Source organism: Lithobates pipiens, unplaced genomic scaffold (genome assembly GCF_037356315.1).
Source record: "Lithobates pipiens isolate NorthernLeopardFrog02 unplaced genomic scaffold, aLitPip1_a1.2 Scaffold_3, whole genome shotgun sequence".
NCBI classification, from domain to species: Eukaryota; Metazoa; Chordata; class Amphibia; order Anura; family Ranidae; genus Lithobates; species Lithobates pipiens.
In genome coordinates, this window is record NW_027507790.1 from 224880978 (window position 1) to 224908181 (window position 27204).

The 27204-nt window shown below is 43.9% G+C and overlaps 1 protein-coding gene across 2 annotated transcripts in view; it reads right to left on the reverse strand.

Annotated features, from left to right (window-relative positions):
* Positions 1-26949, reverse strand: part of EGFLAM (EGF like, fibronectin type III and laminin G domains) — a 249508-nt gene extending 222559 nt beyond the window's left edge. The window contains exon 1 of one of the 2 annotated variants that reach the window (XM_077462829.1): positions 26506-26949. In XM_077462829.1, the coding sequence (XP_077318955.1) occupies positions 26506-26608 (103 nt within the window). In that variant the 5' untranslated portion in view covers positions 26609-26949. The remainder of the gene's footprint in view (positions 1-26505) is intronic. The other variant, XM_077462831.1, reaches the window with a different exon arrangement.
* Positions 26950-27204: the final 255 nt, after the last annotated feature.

The window sequence follows — 27204 nt, forward strand, 5'->3', positions numbered from 1 at the left end:
TTCTGTGGCTAATTAAGATGCTAATTAAACTCACTTGGTGCCTTATCTGCATTTCATTAGCCTCAGAACCTGTGTAATTCAAAGGTGTTCGGGTTTAAAGGGATGAAGTGGCAACTCTAGGTGGAACAGGAGATTCACATTATGGATGTCCAGCTGACAAATCTGCAGCAACTGCATGATGCCATCATGTCAACATGGACCAAATCTCTGAGAAATATTTCCAACACCTTCTATGCCACAAAGAATTAAAGGGGTTGTAAAGGTTCATTTTTTATTTTCTAAATAGGTTCCTTTAAGATAGTGCATTGTTGGTTCACTTCCCTTTTCCTTCGATTTCCCTTCTAAATGTTTTTTTTTCTCTGTTTTCTTTGTCTGAATTTCTCACTTCCTGTTCCTCCTCAGTAAGCTGTTCAGTAAGCTGTTCTGGCTGACCAAACACCGCTCGGATGATGGTGTGAAGTTTACTGAGGAGAAACAGGAAGTGAGAAATTCAGGCAAAGAAAAAAAACATTTAGAAGGGAAATCGAAGGAAAAGGTAAGTGAACCAACAATGCACTAGCTTAAAGAAACCTATTTAGAAAATAAAAAACAAAACTTTACAACCCCTTTAAGGCAGTTCTGAAGGCAAAAACAGTACTAGCTTTGAGTAGAGTTTTAAAATGCTATTAACTAGTGTCTGATGTTACTTTCAAGGTTCTATTGAGGAGCAGAAAACTGGACCATTTGAGTAAAAATTATTTATTTATAATTTTAAAAAAATGAATTTATAATAAATAATTGCTTTGAGTAAAGATTATTTATGTTTAACCAATAGGCGTCCGCGCTATAGCCGAAAGCCAATTGCCGAGAGGCCGTCCCTGGACGTCCTGCTGTTTACTTCCACGTTGCGCGCTCCCGCGAGCGTGCAACGGGGAAGTTCTGTGCTGGCCGTGTCCCTTGGACACAGCCAGTCACAGATCGCTGTAAACGGCCAATCACAGCGGCCGTTTACAGCGCGATCGGCGTGTCCTATGAGAGATGATCTCATATGTAAACATATGAGATCATCTCTCATTGCCGGCTTTCCCTCCTCACACAGAGACAGCGTGTGAGGAGGGTGAGATGAATGGCTGCAGCGGCCGTGAGTAGGGAAAAAAAAAACATAAAATAAAGTGCCCACAATTTCACTGCCATCTGTCCCCACTGCCATCTGTCCAACACTGCCACCTGTCCCCACTACCACCTGTCATCAGTGCCACGTATTAGTGCCACGTGTCATCAGTGCCACGTATAAGTGCCATCTGTCATCAATGCCACATATTAGTGCCATCTGTCATCAGTGTCACGTGTCATCAGTACCACGTATTAGTGGCATCTGTCATCAGTGCCACATGTCATCAGTGCCACGTATTAGTGTCATCTGTCATCAGTGCCACATCAGTGTCACGTGTCATTGTCCTGGTGCTCCAGGGCCTTCAAAAGTGTAATAGGTAGGCAACAAGTTAGATGTGTAATTTATGTTCCTAGAACATGTGATGGTGCTCCCTGCATGTTGGGCCTCTCTAAGTGGCCAGGCTGTGGAAAAGTCCCACACATGTGATATCATAATACTCAGGAGGAGTATCAGAATTAATTTTGGGGCATTACTTGTGGTATACACATGCCAAGTGAAAGAAATAACCTATTACAATGACCATTTTGTGAAAAAAAAAATCTTCATTTGGCAAAGAATTGTGGGAAAAAATGACAACATCAAAAAGCTCACCATTCCTCTTACTAAATACCTTGGAATGTCTACTTTCTAAAAAGGGTCATTTGGGGGGTATTTGTACTTTCCTGACTTGTTCGGGTCACAAGAAGCGAGATAGGCCACCAGTACATCAGATGTGATCAATTTTGTATGATTCGCACCACAGCTTGTAGACTCTATAACTTTCACAAAGACCAAATAATATCCACTAATTTGGGTTATTTTTACCAAGGATATGTAGCAGTATAAATTGTGGCCAAAATGTATGAAGACAAATTAATAATTTGCAAAATTTTATCACAGAAACAAAGAAAATGCGTTTTTTTTCAACATTTTCTGTCTTTTTTCATTTATAGCGCAAAAAAATAAAAAACCCAGGAGGTGTTCAAATACCACCAAAAGAAAGCTCTATTTGTGGGACAAAAGGACAAAAATTTATTTGGGTACAGTGTTACATGACTGAGTAATTGTCATTCAAAGTGTGAGAGCACTGCCCAGTTGTCAAGTGGTTAATAAAAAAAATAAAAAAATAAAATGAATTTATAATAAATGCTTCCAATGGTTAAATAAGATTTTTATTCAAATAAATATTTATGTAAATGTCTTTGATGTTTGCCAAGAAAATTACTGTGAATTAAAATAAAGAAAGGCGCTATGATTGCAGGTCTGAACCAGGTAGCTACTGTATATAATGTTCAGAATACAGCAGTGACTGCGGGTAGTTGAGTTAAAATAAAGAACAAAATGAAAATGCTGCAACTTGGTGAATTGTCCACACAGAAAAGCTCCAAAAAGCATTTTACCAACCATAGGAATGTCTTGAAACCTCCAAACAAACAGCCCATAATGACAGGAGGTCCTGTGTGAATGGCAATCAGGTATTTTCTCACCTCCCACCGTCAGCTGTCTCAGTTCACATCAATCCATAACAAGAACACAAGGCAGGTTTAAGCCAACTAATTTGGTTTGTGATGAAGTGGCTTATAGGACATCCTAGTTCAGTAATTAATTCCTCACTTCATTGTGTTCGGAAGTAATTACCACCTTGGCGTTAGTCCCAAATCCTGGCAAGTGACAATGGCCAATTAGTGTAAAAACACACAAATAACGTGTATTCAAATCGAATCTCTTCTTCAAGAGCAGCCATTCAATTTCTTCCAGCCAGATAAACATCACCATACAGCATTCCAACAACAAATAAATACAGGACTTACACGAGCGCAAACTCTGCCCGTTTAACTGTTTTTATGTAATAGTTGTTGCCACAGTTTGTTGTAGTGTTTCGCATAAGTATTAAAGTGGAGTTCCCGCAAAAAAAAAAAAATTTCTTTTTTTTTTTAGATACTAGCATTATTGTTAATGAAATTTCAAAAAGACTATACAATGATCAAGATCGCTTGTTAAAAAATATAAATTTCTTACTGTTATCTTTTATGCCTCTGTTTGTGGCTGTTTTCATCCTGAATGTGGGCATGTGAAGCCCAATCGAGATTGCTTCCTGGAATAGCTTGGGAGAGGTGCATGCTGGGTAACCAGCATGCACTTCTCAATCTCACGCATGCGCTATTCAACGATGGCCGTAGCGCCGATTGTTTCTAACTTTGCCATAACAATGGGCGACGACGGAGGAAGGTCCTCCCTGTTGTTAGGGCAGGAAATAACATGATTTTTGAGCACAGTACTGCCCACAGACTCAAATTATGACACATAATTACCCAGGAGCACAGGTGAGGGAGGAAGTCACGAGGAGCTCTGCGGACCAGGAAGTGGCAGATTACGAGGACTACATAGCAACAGGGCCTTTCTGGTAAGTATAAAAAAAATTTCCTCCAAATGATTGTTTCTAGGTTATTATTATTATTCAGGATTTATATAGCGCCAACAGTTTGCACAGCACTTTACAATATGAGGGCAGACAGTACACTTACGATACAAATCAATACAGGAGGGATCAGAGGGCCCTGCTCGTTATAGCTTACAATCTAGAAGGGAGGGTGAAGTTGAAACAAAAGGTAATAACTATGGGGGAAAAGGAGTCTTTTAATGTAAAAAAAAAAAAATTAGGGTGGATCTTGTCTGCATCAGAGCACCACAAACCAAAAACACTAGTTAATTCATTTTTAATATTCAAAGCAAACTCCCTCATCCATCCATGTCTCCATGCTTTATTTTGTTGAGAAATTGCTCTGAAAAACAACTCCCTTGCATTTCTAGCCGTGGCCATCTTGTGTAAGGGAAAATGATTCATGTAGCATTTACTTCCTGGAATCCATCTGCCCTTAGGTCAGACATGTAGGCAGGAGGGTGTTCTTGACTGACAAAACTCCTCCTCCCCTCCTGGAGACTCCTGGTATGTATGACATAATTTGCCTAGGCAAGAAACCACGAAGGCACTACATTTTATTTTTTAAGTTTAAAACTGGTAAATATGACATACTTTCCTAGCTATTTACTAATGCTAGCAGCATGGGGATTACAAATAACCAATGTTGATTGGTAGAGTGTAGTTCCACTTTAGATATTTAAATGGTTTTCAGTTTTTGATGTGTTATAACCTGGAATCATGTATGCCTTTAACTGGGATTGTATCTTTGCTCAACATAGGTAGACATTTTTAAGGTGTTAATCAATGGCTGCCCATCCATGGGCACATGGATTCCAATTTTTTTTTTTTTAAGCATGTGATTAGAGTCCGAGGCTTGAATAGGCTTCAAAAAAGGATGGGCTCGGGGAGGAGGAGGATCAGAGTGACAATAGCGAATTAATATTCACTATTTCCACACTGATCCCAGCCTGGAAGTGGGTCCTGAGACCCGTCACCCAATTGGCTGAAAGGACAGGCGATCCTATTAGATGCCTAGGAGGAGAAGGGAGGAGACGCATGGCAGAGGCCGCCGTGATGCTGAGGAGGAGGAGTGGTCCCCCCCCCCAAAAGACAAACCGCTAGCCACCACTGGGGTTAATACAAAATATCTTATTGCAATACATAATGGAAAACAAGACATCTGTTGGTTCCATAAGTATTTAATTGAATTGAGCTTATTTAGTTTTGGGCTCCCCTGTAGCAGAGGAACGTTGTTCAATTGCTTATGGCTGTTGTAGCCTCTGTTGCTTTCCCCTGGTGTCTGGTAGGTTCCAGAATTTAGTGGGTGGAAGGGGCAGATCCTCACCTGCATATTCATGCAACCTCAGCCAATCCCTGGCAGGAAGAATGGTCAGTAGGGGGCTGAGGTGTACATAAATATGCTGGAGCCTGGAACAGCAGGGTCCTTGTCCTGTGGGGAGAGACCCAGCCTGAGGGCTGTGGCCTCTGAGGCTGATAGCTGCAGTTTAGAAGAGGCCATCTGGGTCGCAGCTCCAGCTAGAACTAGAGGACCCACATCCAGAGTTCCTGAGGAACCAAGAAGTCCACAGAATGTCTGACCTGGAGGCATACAGTACAGTGCTGGCTGGTATTGCAGGAAAGCATCGGGGCAGTATTAGTACAAGCCTAAAAGATCAAGGGCAGAGACTGCCCTTGATACCTTTTGGGAGAGCTCAATCCAGTTTGTTGGCTCAGGTTTTATGTTCACAATGGGGTCCCCTGAGATGTAATTCACTAATCACCAGCTTTAAGAGGGTGTGTGCACCCTGAAGAGACAGTACAATTAGGAGTGTCCTCCTTGATCTTCCTGCTAGTTTTGCTAGCTTCACCCGCTCCCTACCCAAGTTACATCAGAATATAGACTACAAAAAGATATGCACTGCCTGGTTTCTGGGTTGAGAGATTGTGAACTGTGATGTGCCTGGCTGCCATGTGCCTCACAGGGAATGGAATCTGAGAAAACTCAGACAGCCCAGTTTGGGGTCTGTGCTACACACCTTTGGTTACAATGACAGCTGCAAGCCTTTCAAGTCTATCAGCTTTTTACGTCTGAATCTGGCAATGCTCTCCTTTGCTTCATGGCAATGATTACTTTGGCTTTTTCAGGATGGATTTTACATCTTTGCAGATTTTCAACTGGTCTGGGCTTTGATTTGGTCAATAAAATACATTAAGGTTCTTGACTTAAACCACTCTACTGTAGCTTTGGCTTTGTTTTTAGGGGGCACTGTGCTTACGGATGGTGAACTGCCCCATTCTCCCAACTCTTGTACAACTCTTGAACAAGCATGTTGACTTCAATACTGATATGTTTCCAAGTTCCAGTTGAAAATTCATCCCCACCAGTATACATACCATGTGGATGGTGCCCCCAGGGCTGAAAGCAGTGGTGGCTTTCCTTCACACATATTGCTTTGCACTAAGACCAAAAGTGTTGCATATCGGAGAACATATATTTTTTTTATGTGTTCCATGTGCCTTTTTAAAAACAAATAGTATTTGATATGATTTTTTTAGCAATGGTTTTCTTCTTGCTACCCTTCCATGAAGTCCAAGTTTAGGCTACTAACATGCTATAGTTGTTTAGGTAAAATTCAGTTTCTACCATCTATGTTGCAGATCTCTGTAGATCCTTCAAAATGTATCACTGGCCTCTGGTTGCTACTCTGACTAATGTTCTGCTTATCTGGTCAGCAAATTCAAAGCAGAACACCAATAACGTAAATGGTTCTCCAGAAGCTGTTTAAAGTTTGGTGCTTGTTTTGATAGCCACTTGGTCTTCAGATGCTGCTCGCTTGGATATGTTCTCTAACAAACTTAGGGCCTCCCAGAAACAGATGTATTTATTTTGAGATCAAGTGACACTTTAACAGGTGGAGTTCATTCATCAAATTATGTGAGGTCTAAGGGCCGGTTCACACAGCGAGGCGCGGCGAGGCGTCTCCGACTTACCTCGCCGCGACCTGCGGGGAGCTCAGCGGCGACTTGCAGAGGACTTCTGTATAGAAGTCAATGCAAGTCGCCCCCGAAGTCGCCCCGAAGTAGTACAGGAACCTTTTTTCTGAGTCGGAGCGACTCGAGTCGCTCCTCTCAGAACGGTTCCATTGTACAGAACGGGGGCGACTTGCGGGAGCGAGGCGAGGCGAGCCGTGTCGCCTCGCCTCGCCTCGCTGTGTGAACCGGCCCTAAAAGAAATTGGTTGTACCAAGGTCTGTATAGAATTTTCACACCTGGGCAATAACAAAGGAGGAAAAAAATATATAAATCAGTGAATGGTGCCCTGTGAGATCAGTGAACAATCATAAGCTGCCCCTTTAAAAATGAACGAATCGCCAAATGCTGCAAAATATATAAAGGGTGAGGTGATAATAATATCCAGTGAATCAAAATGAATGCAAATACAAAATAAATATCAAGCTAAAAGTCCATAATGATGAATCCCAACACCAAGTCGTGGTGCTTAAATTAGTTTTCTAATTCTTCACCACGAGTGCTCAATAAATGGATGGCCACTCACCAGAACATTTTTACCCCTTTTTACAGGAAGGCCAAACAGCACTTCTGGAATAACAGATTCCACTATCAGCACAGTTCTGCTCCACTGGCCCCTCGAGATGAAACTAGGATAGGAAAAATGAATCTTTGGACCAGAGGCCAGACACATCTGACTAGCACTTTTAGAATAGGGACAGATTTCTGTGGGCTAAAGAAAGTGTGTCACCAGACAACTTTTCACGTCTTACAGCATCAGCTTCCTTTGCGGCTTCTGGTGTTTGTTCACATGACATCTCAGAGCCACATAGAAATGCGGTGCTGGGGGACTTTGTGGGCACTATGATCGCAGGTTCGAACATGGTAGCTACTGTATATAAAGTCCAGCGTGTGTCAATGACTGGGATAACTGCTTGTTTCATGTCTAAATGATGAAGTATCTCCACTGAGGGTCACCAGCCACACATCTCTTCACTTCATCTGAACACCTTAAACCAAAAACACTATTTAATTAATTTTTAACATTCAAAGCAAACACCCCCATCCATCCAAGTCTTCATGCTTTATTTTGTTGAGATATCACTTTGAAAAACAACCCCCTAGCATTTATGGCTGTGGCCATCACAAGTAAGGGCAACATGATTAATTTAGTATTTACTTCCTGGAATCTGTCGACCCTTAGCTCAAGCATGCAGGCAGGAAGGTGTGCTTAGCTGAAAAAACCTCTCCTCTCCTCCAGAAGACTCCTGGCTAAGTAGTTAACACTTCCACCTACCAGCACTTGGGTCATTGATTTGAATACCCACGATGGCACTACCTGCCTGGAGTTTGAATGTTCTCTCTGTGCTTGTGTGGGTTTTCTCCAAGTACTCCAGTCAGACATGAGGTAGGTTAATTGTGAATGTGAGTTAGGGAGCTTAGATCGTAATTTTTTTTTACATAGTTAGTCAGGTTGATAATATAAACACAAGTCCATCTAGTTCAACCAAAAAAAAAAATACAATCCCATATACACAATACTTCATGCAAAGCATGAAAAGCGAAAAAAAATCCTTGCTGATTCCCCCCCCCCCCCCCCAAGAGGCAATCAGATTTTCCCTGGATCATCTTTACCTATAAATGTCAGTACCCGGTTATATTATGTACATTTAGGAAAGAATCCAGACTTCTTTAAAGCAATCTACTGAGCTGGCCAGAACCTCCTCTGAGGAGGAGGGAGTCAATTCCACATTTTCACAGCTCTTAATGTAAAGAAACCTTTCCGTATTTGAAGATGAAATCTCTTTTCCTCTAGGCATAAAGAGTGCCCCCTTGTCCTCTGTGATGACCTTAAAGTGAATAACTCAACACCAAGTTCACTATATGGACCACTTATGTATATGTACATGTTGATCATATCCCCCCTTAATCTCCTCTTCTCAAGAGAGAATAAATTCAGTTCCTCTAATTCCGCGTACACACGACCAGACTCTCCGGGCAAAAAAGGTCCGACAGTCTTCCCGACGGACTTTCAGCAGAGTTTTGACGGACTTTCCAAACGAACGGACTTGGCTACACACGAACGGACTAAGTCCTTTCGAAAGTCCGTTCGTTTTGAACGTGATGACGAAAACAGGACTAAACAAGGAAGTTCAATAGACAGTAGCCAATAGCTTCCCTTGCGTCGTATTTGGTCCGTTGGGCCAGCACACAGACAAACGGTTTTCCCGATTTTTAGTCCGTCGGATAGATTTGAAACATGTTCTTTCTAGGTCCGTCTAATCCATTTTTCGAAAAACAAGCGTAATAGCCCATGCAATCGGATTGTCCGACGGACTAATCCCTTCGGACCTAGTCTGCCGGAAAGTCCAGTCGTGTGTACGCGGCATCAGCTTTCCTCATAGCTGACCTCCTCCATGCCTCTTATCAGTTTGGTTGCCCTTCTCTGCACTTTCTCCAGTTCCCTGATATGCTTTTCAAGAACTGATGCCCAAAACTGAACTGCATATTCCAGATGAGGTCTTACTAATGATTTGTACAGGGGCAAAATGATATCTCTCTCTCTTTACTCGCTTTGGAAACCATAGTTTTGCATTGCATGTTATTATTGAGCTTATGATCTACCAAAACCCCCAGATCCATCTCCACTATGGATTCCCCCAGTATGTATGATGGATGCATATTCTTAGCTCCAAAGTGCATAACTTTACATTTATCAACATTAAACCTAATTTGCCACTTAGTTGCCCAATTAGACAATTAGTGCATTGAGGTCGGCTTGTAAATTGCAGACATCCTGTAAGGACGTTATTCCACTGCATAGCTTGGTGTCATCTGCAAACACAGAAATGTTACTTTTAATCCCAGACCCAATATCATTTATAAAGGTATTAAAAAGCAAGGGTCCCAACACTGAACCTTGGGGTACACCACTGATAAACTTTATTTTCAGTGGCTTAACCACAAAGTTAATCCATCCAGAGTAAGAATCATTAACCACTACTCTCTGAATTTGGTCTTTTAGCCAGTTTTCTATCCATTTACAAATTGATCTTTCCAAGCATGTAGACTTTACCTTACACATGAGCCGTGTGTGGGGAACTGTGTCAAATGCTTTTGCAAAATCCAAGTTCAACATGTCCAGAGCCACCTCTCTGTCCAAGATTTTACTTACCTCCTGATAAAAAGAAATCAGATTTGTCTGACAATTTCTGTCTTTTGTGAATCCATGCTGTCTGTTGCTTAAAATATTTTTTTCCAGCAAGAACTCATCTATGTGGTCTTTTATGAAACTCTCCAGTATCTCCCTGACTATAGAAGTTAAACTAATAGGTCTATAATTACTTGGTAAAGACTTTGATCCCTTTTTTAATATGGGCACCACACTGGCCCTGCGCCAATCCAGTGGTACCATTCCTGTCATTAATGAGTCCCTAAATAATACAAACAATGGCTTTTGAAATTACAGAGCTCAATTCTTTTAGGATTTTTGTATAATTTTCCTTTAAAGAAGCGTGGCAGGGGTGTGTGTCCTATACCTACATACTTTTGCTAATAGGTGTCCCTCGTTCCCATCTCAACAAGTTGGGAGATATGTCATACACTATGAATACTACCCTTTGCAATATACTTTATTCCTTTCAGTAACCTCAGACCAGGCATTAGGTTGGCTTGCAATAAAGCAGTGGCAGCCGGTGCCCAATATTTTGGGAGGGGCGGCAAAAAACTTGCCCCCCTTCACTCGCACTATTATGTGCTTGAAAAAAGAAAAAAATACAAAAACATTGAAATCTATGCGCCCGGTGCCCTACATGTAGATTAGGGGCTAGGCGCATGGATTAGAGGGCCCCTAATGGAGCATCCACCACTGCAATGAAGAATTTTACTGAAGAACGTCTTTGCATGTTACATAAACTCCAGTAACAAAGTCCATAATTCACAGAACTAACATAACTCGTCTGGTTGAGCAAAAAAAAAAAAATTGGGCCTCGCCATGTGACCCGCACCATGGTACAGTTCATACTTTGGAATAAAGTCCATATAGAAGTCCACACCTAGGAATCCTGGGTTCCCATTGAAGGGATTTGGTAAGGCAAAATCAGTACATCTCACAGATCTTCCCCTTCTCACTTTCCATATTGGGACTGACCCAGAGGCTGACTTTGCCTGATATTTATAGCCTCACCACAAGGGGGCAGAGTCATGAACATCAGGAGGAGAGCATGCCCAAACAAATAATTCCCTATTTCCATCTGTACCAGAGATGATGAGAAGCATTATACACAGAGCTCCATAAATAAGTACAGATAAAAAATGAATAAAACGTAACATGTACCATACTGTAGACACTCTCCTACAAGTCTGCACGTAAATACAGCCTACCAAGCGATGCCCACTTCTCCAGACTGACATCCACTCGGAAAAACATTTTTATATATGCATGACTGCCCAAAGAGTCAGCCAACTGCTTACATCAGGGCTGGGGGGTTTACTAGGAGAAACACTGATGCAGGGTGCTCTGTTTTGAGGAAAATCGAGCCTTGCCTACCTCTACAAATAGTCCTGATCTACAAAGGTAAGCACAGAGACCCAGTGATGATATCAGTGGGTGCAAAATAAGATATGTAATGTAAGGAGAAGAATTATAGTAGGAGGGAGTACTCAGGAATTGCAAAATATACACTATATTGTCGAAAGTATTGGGACTGCTGCCTTTACACGCCCATGAACTTTAATGGCATCCAAGTCTTAGTCCATAGGGTTCAATATTGAGTTGGCCCACCCTTTGCAGCTATAACAGCTTTAACTCTTCTGGGAAGGCCGTCAACAAGATTTAGGATTGTGTCTATGGGAATGTTTGACTATTCTTCCAGAAGCACATTTGTGAGGTCAGGCACTGATGTTGCAGTCTCCACTCTAATTCATCCCAAAGATGTTCTATTGAGTTGAGGTCAGGACTCTGTGTAGGCCAGTCAAGTTCCTCAAGAGCCAGACCTTCTCATCCAACATTAGTGCCTTACCTCACAAATGTGCTTCCAGAAAAATTATCAAACATTCAAACATTCCCATAAACACACTCCTACACCTTGTGGACGGCCTCCCCAGAACAGTTGAAGCTGTTATAGCTGCAAAGGGGGGGCCAACTCAATATTGAACACCAAGGACTAAGACTGGGATGCAATTAACCGATTGCCAACCGGCGCACAAACATTTACGTCGGCAGAATGGCATGGTCAGGCAAATGGGCGTACAGGTGCATTCCTTTAAATTTGCCTGCCGCGAGCTCCGTGAGTGTGATCATGGGTCCCGCGGACTAGATGTCCACGGGGAAACCCATGATCGTCTCATGGAGAGGACAGGGAAATGCTGCTGTAAACAAGCATTTCACCATTCTGCCTACTGACACTGACCACAGCTCCCTGTAATCGGGAGCGGTGATCAGTGTAATGTCACACATAGCCCATCCCCCCTACAGTTAGAATCACTCCCTAGGACACACTTAACCCCCTAGTGGTTAACCCCTTCACTGCCAGTCACATTTACACAGTAATCAATGCATTTTTAATCGTACTGATCACTGTATAAATGTGAATGGTCCCAAAATAGCGCCAAAAGTGACCAATCTGTCCGCCATAATGTCGCAGTCACGATAAAATCACCGCCATTACAAGTTAAAAAAAAAATAATTGTCAATAAAAATGCCATAAAACTATTTTGTAGATGTTATAACTTTTGTGCAAACCAATCAATAAACGCCTATTGCGATTTTTTTTTTTACCAAAAATATGAAGAATACATACGGCCTAAACTGAGGAAAAAAAAATGTTTATATATTTTTTGAGGATATTTATTATAGCAAAAAGTAAAAAAAAATATTTTTTTTTTTTAAATTGTCGCTCTTTTTTTGTTTATAGCACAAAAAAAAAAAAAAACGCAGAGGTGATCAAATACCACCAAATGAAAGCTCTATTTGTGGGGGGAAAAAAGGATGTAAATTTTGTTTGGGAGCCACGTCGCATGACCACGCAATTGTCAATTAAAACAACGCAGTGCCAAAACGCAAAAAAAAAGCTCTTGTCTTTGGCCAGCCAAGTGATCCAGGGCTGAAGTGGTTAAAGTTCATGTGAATGTAAAGGTAGGTGTCCGAATACTTTTGACAATATAGCGTATGCTTTTAAAATATGTTTTTTTTTTTTTTAAACAAGGCATAGTTTCCCTTTAATCCTGTTTTAGAACTAAGTCACTGTCATGTTACATGTGCTTGTGTTGTATTGTTCTATGCTGTACATGGAAGTTCTGTGTAGCAGAGAGATAATGTCATTAATCATTTGCAGAGAGCAATACCACACACACTGCAGTCTGGGCCAGCCCAGCGGCTGAAGACCAAATCTTTATGTAGTGTGTATGTTCTCCTGGTGTTTGATGGGCTTCCCAAAATCCAAAAGCACAGTGACTTCCACCCAAATATGATGCATTACGTGTTGGGGACAATAGACCGTCATTTCAGCATCAGCACAGGGACGATGCAAATTGTTCATTGTTCCCTATAAAGCATTTAGGTAAAGTGTCATAAAGCGTTGTAGAAAACATCGAAGAAAGGTATTTAAATGAGTAAAATAAATACATGTCTTCAGCTAGATCTAGAGAAGATACAATATTCCTCCTCTGTAGCTCTTTGTGAAGTGCTGAGCACAGCAAACAATACAAGGCAGGCATGTAAAAACTAAAAATAAATGAACTGAAATGTATCTGAAATGAAACTCCGCACCCCAGGGGGTCACTTGGCAAACGTTTGCTGCTATAAAGGACCTAATATAAAAACGTGGAGGAAGAACACAGTAACACAGAGCAATGCAAGAGCAAGAAAAGATGTTTGCTGCAGACCAGGGGTCTCCAAACTTTTGAGCATTACAGCCACATCCTGCAAGGTTTATTTGCTCATTTATGTCTAAGTGAATAAAAAAGAAAGGTAAGTATACTTAGACCGCTCCCCGCAACTTCTGCGCACCGCCCCCCCAATGCTTTAGTGGTCTACAGTCCTGATGATGACATCATCAGGACCAGAGCAAGGTCCATAGCAGGATCGTGATGACACCAAGGGACAGTCCACCGCAGTATCATGGGGGAGTGCTGTCTTCTGGAGGAGTGAAGGATCAGGTGAGTAAAAGTGTTCCTCCTTTCCCCTAGACAAAGCAATCTATTAACTCTTGAAAGGAATACTTTTTTTTGCCTGGAGTTGAGCGTTAAAAATATTTGTGTCAGTTTAAGGCCCCTTTCACACGTGCGGACCATATGTCCCTATTTCATCCCTCTGTTTGCGGATGAAATACGGACATACATGCATCCCTATGGGATAGCGGGCATCTGCAGATGAACATCTGCTGACACCCGATATCATCCGCCCTATTGTCCGATTCTGCAGACGGAGGAAAATCCTATTTTTCTATCCGTCTGCAGAGCGGATCGGATGAACACGGACAGACGGTCTGTGTTCATCCGATCCCCCATAGAGGAGAGCGCAGGGCGGTCCCTGCACAGGACCGCCATGTCATCTGCCGACTCAGCGGGGATAAATGGAGCGATCCCCACTGAGCAAGCGGATCATCTTGGGGCGGATCATTACGGATCCGTCCCGTGTGAAAGAGACCTTATGAATTAGCATTTAAATTAATGAATACTTCTCTTTAAAGTGATTCTAAAGGGTGATAAAAAAAACAAAAAAACAAAACAAAGTTATACTTACCTGCTCTGTGTAATGGTTTTGCCCCCCATGAAGCCGCCATCATATGGGAAGCCAATCAGCCACAGTTCAAGGAACCTTAAGATACCTCTGCAACTTTAGGGTTCCACGGAACTCTGGCTCAGAATGGCTGCAGCAGAGAAAGGTAAAATCCCAAAATAATTTTTTTTCCTTTACTTCCTTTCTTGTAGATACAACAGGAACTGAGAGTAATGCACCATACACACGATCAGAAATTCCGTCAGAAAAAACTTGGATGGTTTTTCCGACGGAATTCCGCTCAAGCTTGGCTTGCATACACACGGTCACACAAAAGTTCTCTGAACTTTCGACCGCCAAGAATGTGGTGACGTACAACACTACGATGAGCTGCAAAAATGAAGTTCAATGCTTCTGAGCATGCGTTGAATTGTTTCCGAGCATGTGTGATTTTTTTCACGTCCTAATTGCATACAGATGAACGCATTTTCGGATAGGAACTTTTTCCGACTGAAAAATAGAGAACCTGTTCTCAGTCTTTTGCTGACTGGAATTCCGCCAGCAGAAGTCCGATGGAGCGTACACATGATCAGAATTTCTGACCAAAAGCTCACATCCGACTTTTGCTGGTAGAATTTCTGATCTTGTGTATGGGGCATAAGGTCTTCTTGCACATGGAAGCCCTCCTGGCTTTATTGTATGCACTAGAGCAGTGGTCACCAACCTTTTGGACCTCACAGACCACTAAACTCACAATATTGAGTCCGATGGACCATTAACGTGAGTTTTACATGCCTTATACACACAATGCTTTGGCTCCTCTATTCCTTTATCCAGACACATGCTCAAGCTTCATGCTCCCTCCCACAATCTGTGATCAGCACTGCCATCAGAAGTCCCCTCCTTCTTCACCTCCTGCTCTCTGCACTACTCTCAGCGCCTCTCTCTGAGTTTACAGGAGCTGATGTTCTATCAAATAGTGCCCTCTGTTGAAAAATGCCCACTCTGGGCAGATCGTAGGAGGCACTATCCAACACGCTCATGAGCCGCGAAGGAGAAATGATCTGCAAAGCACAGAGGGACAATGCTATTCTCTGATTCTGCCTTGTGCTTGCAGGGCGGGTTCAGTGTATTGAAGTCCAGGTTTTTTAGTGTTGCTGGTTCAGTGTATTGTAGGGTGGATTTGGCAGACTGGATTTGGCTTTGTTCGGCACTTTGCAGATCATTTCTCCTTCACCGCTCATCAGAGTGTCGGATAGTTCCTCCTATGATGCGGTCATCAGAGTAGCAGGATAGTGCCTCCTATGATTTGCACGTGCGTCTTCACGCTGTCACAACAGCTGATTGGGAAATAAGCTGTTGTTCCATTCTGTACTGTCCATGCACAGCCCGAATCGGGTATTTTTCGACAGAGGGGACTATTCCATAGAACACCAGAACTACAGAGGAAGCATCGGATATCAATGCGTGCTGACATTATTGACTGTCAGTGCGCATTGAGAACAATACTGGAAACAACATTGGGAGGTTTTCTAAGGCCTGACAGGGCTTCTAAGTCCTCACCACTCTCCCACTGGAGACAGCCAGGCAACTGACATTTTCAGAAAGTCAGCAATGGCAGGGTACATGTTCCTCTCATGGCAAGTTTCTTCCAAGGCTCATTCTCATCAGCTTTGCTGTCAATGGTTTCTGGTTCACACAGCACAGGTGCGACTGAGTGCGGGAGCATTCCCATGCATCATTTGTAGGGCAGCCTGTTCATTTCAATGGGCCACTCTACACAAAAGAAACATGGAGAAGAAGCCCTTGATTCTTTTTTCAAAGATTCTGACAACCAATGTAGGGTTCCATTCTGATAACCAATGTAGGGTTGCATTCTTTCCACTGAACACCACTTTAAGGGACCTTTATTTCCATCGACTATCCCTATGAAGTGGTTTAAGTAAAGTTCCCAAAAGCCTGAAAATTATTTTAGGGGGTTCCTCAGTGCTAAAAACTTTGAGAAAGTTTTAGAGAGTTTTACTCTATCCAATATTTAAAAAAGGTTTACTTTAGTTATACTTACATTTAGAATTTATTTGTATATTTACCCTAGGTCAGGAACCCAAAATGGCCAAAATAATGTTTGACTGACACTTTTAAAGAGTTTTTTTCAATCTTGAAAATTATAAAAGCCACCCAAATCTTCCACTTGATCTTTTAGAACTCAATGTTTCCAAACTGCTCTGAGGCTGCCAATGTGTAGAGGGCTGTCTGACCTTCTTTAGTTGTATAAGGACCACCATCAAAAACTCGTTCATAGTATGGGGCCAAGGTTTCCAGGTCACCTCCAATGTTGCTGTCTGAGGTTCCGCTCAGGTCAAGAAGTTCCATGCAGCGGTAGACTCAGAGCAGGGACAGTCCCTCCAAATCAGGGACAGTTGGAAGCTTTACAACAGCTGATGAGCAGAAGTCTCATGACTCCTACTTACACGGGACGGCTGTAACTGTCATACTACTACTATTCATTATTATTAATGAAATATGTTGCACAGATGTCTATCTGCATAGAAACAATGCCAAAACATTGCAAAATAAAGGCCAAAGCTTAAGGGCCGGTTCACACTGCGAGCCGCGGCGAGGCGTCTCCGACTTCCTCGCCGCGACTTGCAGGGGGGGTCTGCATAGAAGTCAATGCAAGTCGCCCCCGAAGTCGCCCCGAAGTAGTACAGGAACCTTTTTTCTGAGTCGGAGCGACTCGAGTCGCTCCTCTCAGAACGGTTCCATTGTACTCAATGGGGACGACTTGCGGGAGCGAGGCGAGGCGAGCCGTGTCGCCTCGCCTCGCGCCGCAGTGTGAACCGGCCCTAAAAGATAATAGTTTAATTAACATTTCCTACAGTCACAATATTATGAAAGAACTGTCTATTTTTGTTTATATTGGCTTTCTAGATTTGTATTTCTTATCTCGTGCTTTTTGTAAATACTATAAAAATATTTCTTTTGGAGACTGTAATTATGCTTTGCACAATGCTAAAGAATAGGTTTGTGCTTCAAAGCTTATTAGCCATACACAGCATGCATTTAAAGTGCTTCTAAATGCTTTACATGAAGGTAAAAAACCTTCAGTGTGTAGCTCCTCCCGCAGCCCCCCTAATACTTACCTGAGCCCCATCTTGATCCAATGTGCACAAGAGCAGGGGCTCTCTCCTCATTGGCTGAAACACAGCAGCTGTCAATTACAGAAGTGAGGAGGAGCTGGGAACGGGACTGAGCTATGCTCTGTGTGTCCCATAGACACACACACAGGCGGCTCAGGAGCAAGCACACGAGTGCACCCGGTGCAGGCAGCTTGCTCTAGGGACACTCAGCAAGGGGGAGAAGCCAGAAGCACTGGCGAGGGACATGAGAAGAGGAGGATCGGGGCTGCTCTGTGCAAAACTAATGCACAGGGCAGGCAAGTATGATGTATTTATTATTTTAAAGAAAAATAAAAAAAACAACAAGCCTTTAGAACCACTTTAATAGTGATATACAATTATTTTCATTGTTTTTTAGATGATAATAAATATTTAGAGAAGAATAATTATGATCACCATGTGTGAGATAGGTCATAATAATATTAGTAATGAAAATATAGTAAAAATTAAGAACTTGAAGAGAAGCTTTAGTCAAGATTCCACAAGTTAAAAGTCAGCAGCTACAAAAACTGTAACTGCTGACTTTAAGACCCCTTTCACACTGTGCCGCCCATAGTGGCGGTGGTAAAAAGCCGCTATTTTTAGCAGCATTTTACTGTCAGATTTGCGCCGCATTTCGGCCGCTAGCGGGCAAGAAAGGGTTAAAGCCGCCCGCAATGCACCGCAATAGCAGCGTTTTGCCGGCGGTATAGCCATGCTGCCCCATTGATTTCAATGGGCAGGAGCGGTGGAGGAGAGCGGTAAACGCACTGCTCCTTCACCGCTCCAAAGAAGCTGCTGGCAGGACTTTTCCTGATGCCCTGCCAGCGCACCATTCCAGTGTGAAAGCCAATAGGAGCAGCTGTTTGTGGGCAGATTGCAGGCACTATTTTTAATGCTATAGTGCCTGCAAAACGCCCTCAGTGTGAAAGGGGTCTTAATATATAGACAGTTGCCTGTTTGGGGATCCAGTGCTTTCCTTACCTGGGTCCCCGGTGCCTCCATGCCAATTGTAGGAAGTCAGCTGTGACTCCTTGTGGCATTACAGCCAGCTCCCCACTGCACATGCGGGGCTGTGCTCCCCACTGCACCTCCGCCTCCTGGGACCTGACCAAGGGGCCAAACTTCCGACTAGGTAATCAGAGTGGAAGTGGCTTTACCCCCCCCCCCCCCTTCCCCCCTCAAATCCAAAAATGCCAGAGGAAGGGGCAGGTTGAAGTTTTACTTTAAAGTACATTCAGTAACAGCCTCCTAGTTAGGCTGCCAGGTGAAAAAGTTAAAACAACAAGGGCAGAAGATTTAATAGATGGAAAGATGAAACTTTAAGAAGAAGACTGTACTTTATCTGCTGTTTGATATTCCTTGTGGAGTATCCCATGTCCTGAACCCTCTCCTGTCCCAAGTTCTACAAGCAATAAACTACAAAAAAGACAACCCCTAGACTGTTTATTGGAGCCGGGGTGAATGGACCGTTGCTTGGTTGACTGGTGGCCTCTGTACTGTTTGGGAAATAAACAGTTAAAGCGGTTGTATGCCCTGAAAAAAAAAACTGTAAGGCAGAGGCATAATGAGCTAGTATGCACTACATACTAGCTCATTATGAAATACTTACCTTAGAATGAAGTGCCCGCACTGCCTCCCGGTCACGGCTGAGTTAGCTAAAATGTTCCCTCTGCATTTCTTCTGGGTTCGCAGCTCCGGCAATATGAGTGGCCGAAGCCACAATGACATCACTCCTGCGCATGTGCATGGGAGTCCTCTTTCCGGCAAGGTCTGGCACCATGTGCCGGACCTTCAGAGTGCATGTGCTGACGACGTCAGTGGCTGCATGCTAGGTAAATATCTCCTTTTTACTTAAATATTCATTTTACCTATAGGTAAGCCGTATTATAGGCTTACTTGTAGGTAAAAATGTGGGGCGGTGCCTGTACCAGGATGATGCCTGACGAGCTGCAGGCATCACCCAGTATGGTTTTTTTTTGAGCCAGAGATCAGCTCTCTTGTAATAGCAATCAGAGCAGCTTATTAGCCTCTTGATTGCTATTACAAGCAGTGGGAGGGGTTGCCCCCCCCGTATCTCTCTCCGGTGTCTTGCCGAGAAAGTTCCCCCGGCAGATACGAACGACTACGGAGCCGCCAAAAGTCTCTGAAGATGAACAGCTGATCATGGCGCCTGCACACTACATTCTTCCCTGAGTCCAGGTTCAAGCCCCACCATCCAAGTGGACATAGAATTCGAATAATAATATGTCAAGCGCAGCGAGACCGTGCCAGAAGCGTGGCGAGCGAAGCGTGCCCGTGAGGGGCCCTGTTAGCCCTTGTACACACGGTCAGAGATTCCGACGGAATGTGTCCTATCGGACCGTTTTGTCGGATATTCCTACTGTGTGTGGTCTCCATCGGACTGTTTCCGTCAGAATATCCGACGGACCAACTTTTCCAACTTGCCGGTAAAATTTTCCGTCAAAATGCTCCGATCGGACATACTTCGATCATGTGTAGCCTACTCCGACGGACAAAGTGCCACGCAGGCTCAGATCAAATTCCTAGACCAAAGCTATTGGCTACTAGCCTGAACATAGTCCCGTCATAACAAAATAACGTCATCACGTTATGTACAATCGGATTTTCTGACAACTTTGTCCAACCGTGTGTATGCAACATCACTTCCGGACCTCGTCCGGAATTAATCCATCGGAATTACTCCAACGGATTTGGTTGTTGGAATTTCCGATTGTGTGTACAAGGGCTTACAGGTGCTGACTCACTGTGTTCAGCTTCAGCTATTTTCGGCGGCTCCGTTGTGGTTCGTACTGCGCAAGTGTTGCGCCTGCTCAGTACAGGGGGGTCCTTATCCGCTGGGGGAAACTTTCTCTGGAGACCCGGGCAACCAGCTGGGGCATCCGGAGTTTGTAACAGTAAACTGGAAGCGATGATGTGACATCAGTTCCGGTTTACTCGGAAACCATTGGCGCCAGTTTTTAAAAAGCATTTACAAAAATCGATCTTGTTGTCTTGAATGCTTTTAAGTGCAGAGACGGGATTTGGGGTCTTTTAGACCCCAGATCTCGCCATAAAGAGGACCTGTCACATGCTTATTGCTGTCACAAGGATGTTTAAATTCCTTGTGACAGCAATAAAAGTGATTAAAAAAAATGAAAGCAACAGTGTAAAAAAAAATTAAAAAAAATGAAAGTGCCCCCGTCCTCCTGTGCTTGCATGCAAAGGCGAAAGTGCGTGTCTGTCCCGCACGCACGCAAACAGCGATCGTCCCACACGTGTGAGGCATCACCGCAAACGGCAGATCATAGGCAGTAATTCTAGCACCAGACCTCCTCTGTACATTTAAAATGGTAACCTGTAAAGGCTTTTAAAATGTCACCTATGGATAGTAATATTGACATCGCTTGTTGCCGTATGGGTGTGTGCATTTTTAAAGCCGTTGGGATGAGACAAATTTAGATGGGGGGGGGGTCCAATTTTAGTCTTGCCTAAGGCAACATAAAACCAAAATACACCAATGGGCACAATAGCCTAACATGGAAATCTGAGTGTCAATCACTGAAGTGTTTTTTGGAAATGTGCTTCAAATTCAAATCACTTCGATTCGAATGGAGACTAACGCAAAAACTGTGCTGGGGTGACAACGCACTCTCATTGTACTGAATCTGTGGAGAAGGAGAGTTGTCACCCTAGGGCAGGATGACAAACACCTCCCCCTCTCCTCATCTCTGTAACAGCAGGGGCTATTATATAGTCTTCAGAGAGAATTGGGACTAATATTACTTATATATATATATATATATATATATATATATAGTGGTGTGAAAAAGTGTTTGCCCCCTTCCTCATTTCCTGTTCCTTTGCATGTTTGTCACACTTAAGTGTTTCGGAACATCAAACCAATTTAAACAATAGTCAAGGACAACACAAGTAAACACAAAATGCAATTTGTAAATGAAGGTGTTTATTATTAAAGGTGAAAAAAAATCCAAACCATCATGGCCCTGTGTGAAAAAGTGATTGCCCCCTAAACCTAATAACTGGTTGGGCCACCCTTAGCAGCAACAACTGCAACCAAGCGTTTGCGATAACGTGCAATGAGGCTTTTACAGCGTCCTGGAGGAATTTTGGCCCACTCAACTTTGCAGAATTGTCCTAATTCAGTTACATTAGAGGGTTTTCGAGCATGAACGGCCTTTTTAAGGTCATACCACAACATCTCAATAGGATTCAGGTCAGGACTTTGGCTAGGCCACTCCAAAGTCTTCATTTTGTTTTTCTTCAGCCATTCGGTGGTGGACTTGCTGGTGTGTTTAGGATCATTGTCCTGCTGCAGAACCCAAGTTCGTTTCAGCTTGAGTACACGAACAGATGGTCGGACATTCTCCTTCAGGATCTCTTGGTAGACAGCAGAATTCATAGTTCCTTTTATCACGGCAAGTCTTCCAGGTCCTGAAGCAGCAAAACAGCCCCAGACCATCACACTACCACCACCATATTTTACTGTTGGTATAATGTTCTTTTTATGAAATGCAGTGTTCCTTCTACGCCAGATATACTTGGACACACACCTTCCAAAGAGTTCCACTTTTGTCTCATCGGTCCACAGAATGTTGTCCCAAAAGTCTTGGGGATCATCAAGATGTGTTGTGGAGAAATTGAGACGAGCTTTGATGTTCTTTTTGCTCAGCAGTGGTTTTCTCCTTGGAACTCTGCCATGCAGGCCATTTTTGCCCAGTCTTTTCCTGATGGTGGAGGCATGAACGCTGACCTTAACTGAGGCAAGTGAGGCCTGCAGTTCCTTGGACGTTGTTGTGGGGTCTTTTGTGACCTCTTGGATGAGTCGTCGCTGCGCTCTTGGGGTAATTTTGGGCGGCCGGCCACTCCTGGGAAGGTTCACCACTGTTCCATGTCTTCGCCATTTGTGGATAATGGCTCTCACTGTGGTTCGCTGGATTCACAAAGCTTTGGAAATGGCTTTATAACCCTTTCCAGACTGATAGATCTCAATTACTTTCTTTCTCAATTGTTCCTGAATTTCTTTGGGTCTCGGCATGATGTGTAGCTTTTAAGGATCTTCTGGTGGACCTTACTGTGTCAAGCAGCTCATATTTAAGTGATGCCTTGATTGTGAACAGGTGTGGCAATAATCAGGCCTGGGTGTGGCTAGAGAAATTGAACTCAGGTGTGGACAACCACAGTTATAGTATGTTTTAACAAGGGGGGCAATCACTTTTTCACACAGGGCCATGATGGTTTGGATTTTTTTTCACCTTTAATAATAAACACCTTCATTTACAAATTGCATTTTGTGTTTACTTGTGTTGTCCTTGACTATTGTTTAAATTGGTTTGATGTTCCGAAACACTTAAGTGTGACAAACATGCAAATGAACAGGAAATGAGGAAGGGGGCAAACACTTTTTCACACCACTGTATCTATATAATATAATATAACAATGCAACAAAGGGCGCAGAGCATAGGAAATTACCAATTAACACATTTTCTGGCAGGATCAACAGGTATAACAAAACACTTTTAATGAAATTTTACACTCACTCACTGTATTGTAACTATGGAGGAGCAGCGATGTCACCCTGCAACAGGACTACAGAACACCTTCCCCCTCATAGGCAGAGCTGTTCTTGTGGGCATTGGGGCTACACTGGCAGCTTTTTCCAGAGCAGCTCTAATGTACACACAATGGAAATAACTTTACAGCAACACTGTGCATGCAATGGGGGTTTTTTTCAGGGCAGCATGTTGTGATGCAAATCACCACATTGCAACGCTACTGTGGTTAGAAGAAATGTATTGCAATTGAAATTGAAATTTTAATAAAGTTTTTTGAGAAATAAATGTAAATAGTGTGCAATGAGAGCACTGGCCCTGCGCGTCCCAACGCACACCAGTGAACAGCTCGTTGGTGTGAATAAGCCCTGAGGCTAACCATACACTATATGATCTGATTGTACAATCGCCTTTAGGCAACCCATAGGCATTTAATTTCTTTTCATTCAAATAAGAGGTTGAAAGACAAAAATGACTCGATTCCCCCTATCCAGTGTCGGGAGAAGGTCATCTAGAGCCCAGGGGAAAGATGCCAAATGGTGCTCCCCTCCCCCATTCATGATGTGCAAGCTTAGGGGATCCAGCAGTCACTCACTTGTTAAGATCACTGCCACTCTCACTACTTCTGTCAGACTTGGAACAGAAGGAAGGCGCCTCCATCCTTACAATAAACCACTGCGCCCAGGGCAACTTCCCTTTCTGCCCACCCCTTGTCCTGGCCCTGCCCCCATCTCACACATTTGGGGTGGATGGGGGAATCTCTTCCACCGTGTCTTTGTATTGTGACCCCGCTGTCAGAATACACTGATCAATAGCCAGCAATGCTAATCGAGTGAAAATTCTTCAGCAAGACGGTTGTACTGAAGTTGATCGGTCCCTGGTAAACCGTCCAAGTTTTGGTCCATGTATGGCCGGCTTTAGATCCACCTTTAACTACGGGATGCAAGGTCCTTCCTGTTTTCCTAATAATTGAATTGGTTGTTTGGGTTTGACCTCATAATACATCGTTTTGGTAAGGCTGGCGGTTGAAGGAAAGAAAACAGCTCAATCCCCCCCCGCCCCCCCCCGCCCCCCTCAGAATACAATGATCATATGAAAACACTCTACAGATCGGCCTGTCCATAGATGGATCGAAATGTATCAGTTTCCTGCTGAACCAGCCACATTTCAATCCGTCCATGTCTGTCCTAAAGCTGGCCATACATTATACAGTTTTCTTATTCAATTTCCTTTAGATTTACCTTCAACTACTGTATGTAGTGCAAGGGCCTGCCTGACTGCATACAAGTTGAAAGTGTTTAGGTCTGACCTGATATTATATAGTCTTTGTGAGTCAAAAGGAAAATTGTGCAAGAAAATTGCATAATGTATGGCCAGCCTTAAGCCTTGTACACACTATGAGATAACTGTCAGCTCCAGTCGAAGCCGCTGTACTAACTATGTAAAGTTAGAGATTGACACCAATGATGAGGCGCTATTCTTCAGACTGTTACCAATGATGGGGCACTCTTCCTCCTCTGACATCAATGATGGGGCACTATTCTTCCCACTGACACCAATGATGAGGCACTATTCTTCCCACTGTCACCAATGATGGGGCACTCTTCCTCCTCTGACATCAATGATGGGGCACTATTCTTCCCACTGACACCAATGATGAGGCGCTATTCTTCCCACTGTCACCAATGATGGGGCACTCTTCCTCCTCTGACATCAATGATGGGGCACTATTCTTCCCACTGACACCAATGATGAGGCGCTATTCTTCCCACTGTCACCAATGATGGGGCACTCTTCCTCCTCTGACATCAATGATGGGGCACTATTCTTCCCACTGACACCAATGATGAGGCGCTATTCCTCCCCTGACACCAATGATGGGGCACTATTCCTCCCCTGACACCAATGATGGGGCACTATTCTTCCCCTGACACCAATGATGTAATTTTTTTTTTTTTACTCCCACTGACCACCAACCCTTTGGCATTGTTTTCTCCCACTGATGCCATGGCATTTTCTACTCCCACTAGCCACAGTCTGTCCCCCCTAAAGTTCGAAAGACAGTAAACTGGCACTTTGCTTTGAAAGTTTGGAGACTAATCCCACAGAGATAGCTGAGAACAATGCTAACTGTTAACTCTCAGCAAAGACAGACAGCACAGGAAGTTATCAGTCCCCAAGATTTCTGGCAGGATCAGGTAGGTTATTTTTTTTTGTGTGCTTATCAGACAGATATAAAAAAAAGCTAGTAGGGGTAATAGATCAAAAGGGTACAAATAAGACAAGTTCATTTTAAAGCGGGAGTCCGCCGGGACTCCGCGTTTTTTTTTTTTTAAAAGCCAGCAGCTACAAATACTGCAGCTGCTGACTTTTAAAATAGTGACACTTACCTGTCCAGCGCGCCCGCGATGTCGGCACCCGAAGCCGATCTCTAGATCGTATCTCGGGTGCTGCCGCCGCCATCTTGGGTATGGGAATCAGGAAGTGGAGCCTTTCGGCTTCATTTCCCGGTTCCCTACTGCGCATGCGCGAGTCGCGCTGTGCAATAAGGACGGTCCCCGCTGCCTCTGGGATCTGTGTGTTTCCCAGCAGGCAGCGGGGCACTTGCGGAAAGGGGCGGGCACTTGCGGAAAGGGGCGTAATCTAAGCCCCTTTCCGCAGACAGCTATCCCGGAAGTGGGTGCAGTTACCTGGATTATCCAGGTAACTGCACCCCCCTCCCCCCTGAAAGGTGGCAATTGTGGCGCCGGAGGGGGGGAGGATTCCGATGAGCGGAAGGTCCACTTTAGGGTGGACCTCCGCTTTAAGGGCTCATTCAGACGTGAGGCCATCCTTCCTGTCCCTCTGAAAAGTGATTTGGGCAGATCTCTTTTCAGAGGCATCTGACAGATGGCGAGGAGTTGATATGTCGCCTCCTTGGCAACTTGTAAAATGCTGACCCACCGCACTGTTTGAATAGTACCGCATACCAAATGCAACCTACCATATAGTTTGCTTTGCTTGGTACCCCCTGTACAGCCCTAAGCGGCTGCATGCCCTCATTTAGGTGGGTGATATGGTGTGGTGACAAAACCTTTTTTTTTTGCCCCCTGAAGGAGCCCTCAGGGTTTATATACACTTTAATAAAATAAGATGATTGCATATAATCCCCACTCCATAATATAAAGCTATTAAGAACAGGATGCAACAAAGTAACAATCTTTGATCAAACAGGAAACCTGGTTGCATGAAACTAGAGATGAGATGCTTGCAGGGCACATTTCCAGACAAAGACTTTTCATAATGGCACCAGGAATATTTCTTTGTTTTGTGTGTTTAAAATTCAAAGCTAGCCCAGGATCCGTTAATTAAGCCCAGATCTGTGAGCTGAGAGCACAGCTCCCTCCCAACTTCTCCCATACTCTACAGTTCAGCAGCCCAGCAAAGAGTTAATAATGAGCCCGTTGGCACCCAGAACATGGCATGGAAGTGGAGAAGTAGCAATGCTTACCTGGTCTCCTGGGGGCAGCAGCCTTTTTGGAGCAGAAAGTAAATCCAAAGCAAAGAGCCAGCAGCAGAAAACACATCCAGGTGGGCTTTCCTAGCAGATCCATCTGGAGAACAGATTTAAAGGGGGGGGGGGGGGGGGAAGAAAAAGCGGATTTGGTAGAAAGAAGAAGTGTGACCAGAATCCAGAGGATCCCCGGTGTGTGACCCGCACAGGATCCAGACAGCAGTGGTGGGAGACGATGGTCAGGGACCCAGTAGATGGAACACGTGTGGGAGGGGGGTCGGGGGAGGCAGCCTAGGAGGGGCTCCCAGTCCCATCACATCCTACAAACTGGAATTCCCAACGTGTGTCTCTCCATAGAACACCCATTTCCTCCCACATCCCAAATTCTCCAGCTGCCCCCCTCCCAGCATCTCCGCAACTGTCTGCTCCTGATGAGTGGTGAACCTTCCTCCCCTCAGCAGAAGAAAGGACAGTTGGAGATAAGAAGATCACTGGGAATTAGGACTCTCCCAGATGGACATCGCTCCAGCCACTCAGACTAATAAGGAACACATAGGGATTAGGAGGCACGAGAGACAGACAAGGGGGGGGGGGGGGTCACCTCTCCCATCCATGGACGATCCCTACACATCGCATGTCAGCCTGATCCCTGCAACTTCTATGGCTTCCCACTATAGAGGACTGGGGAGGGATGTC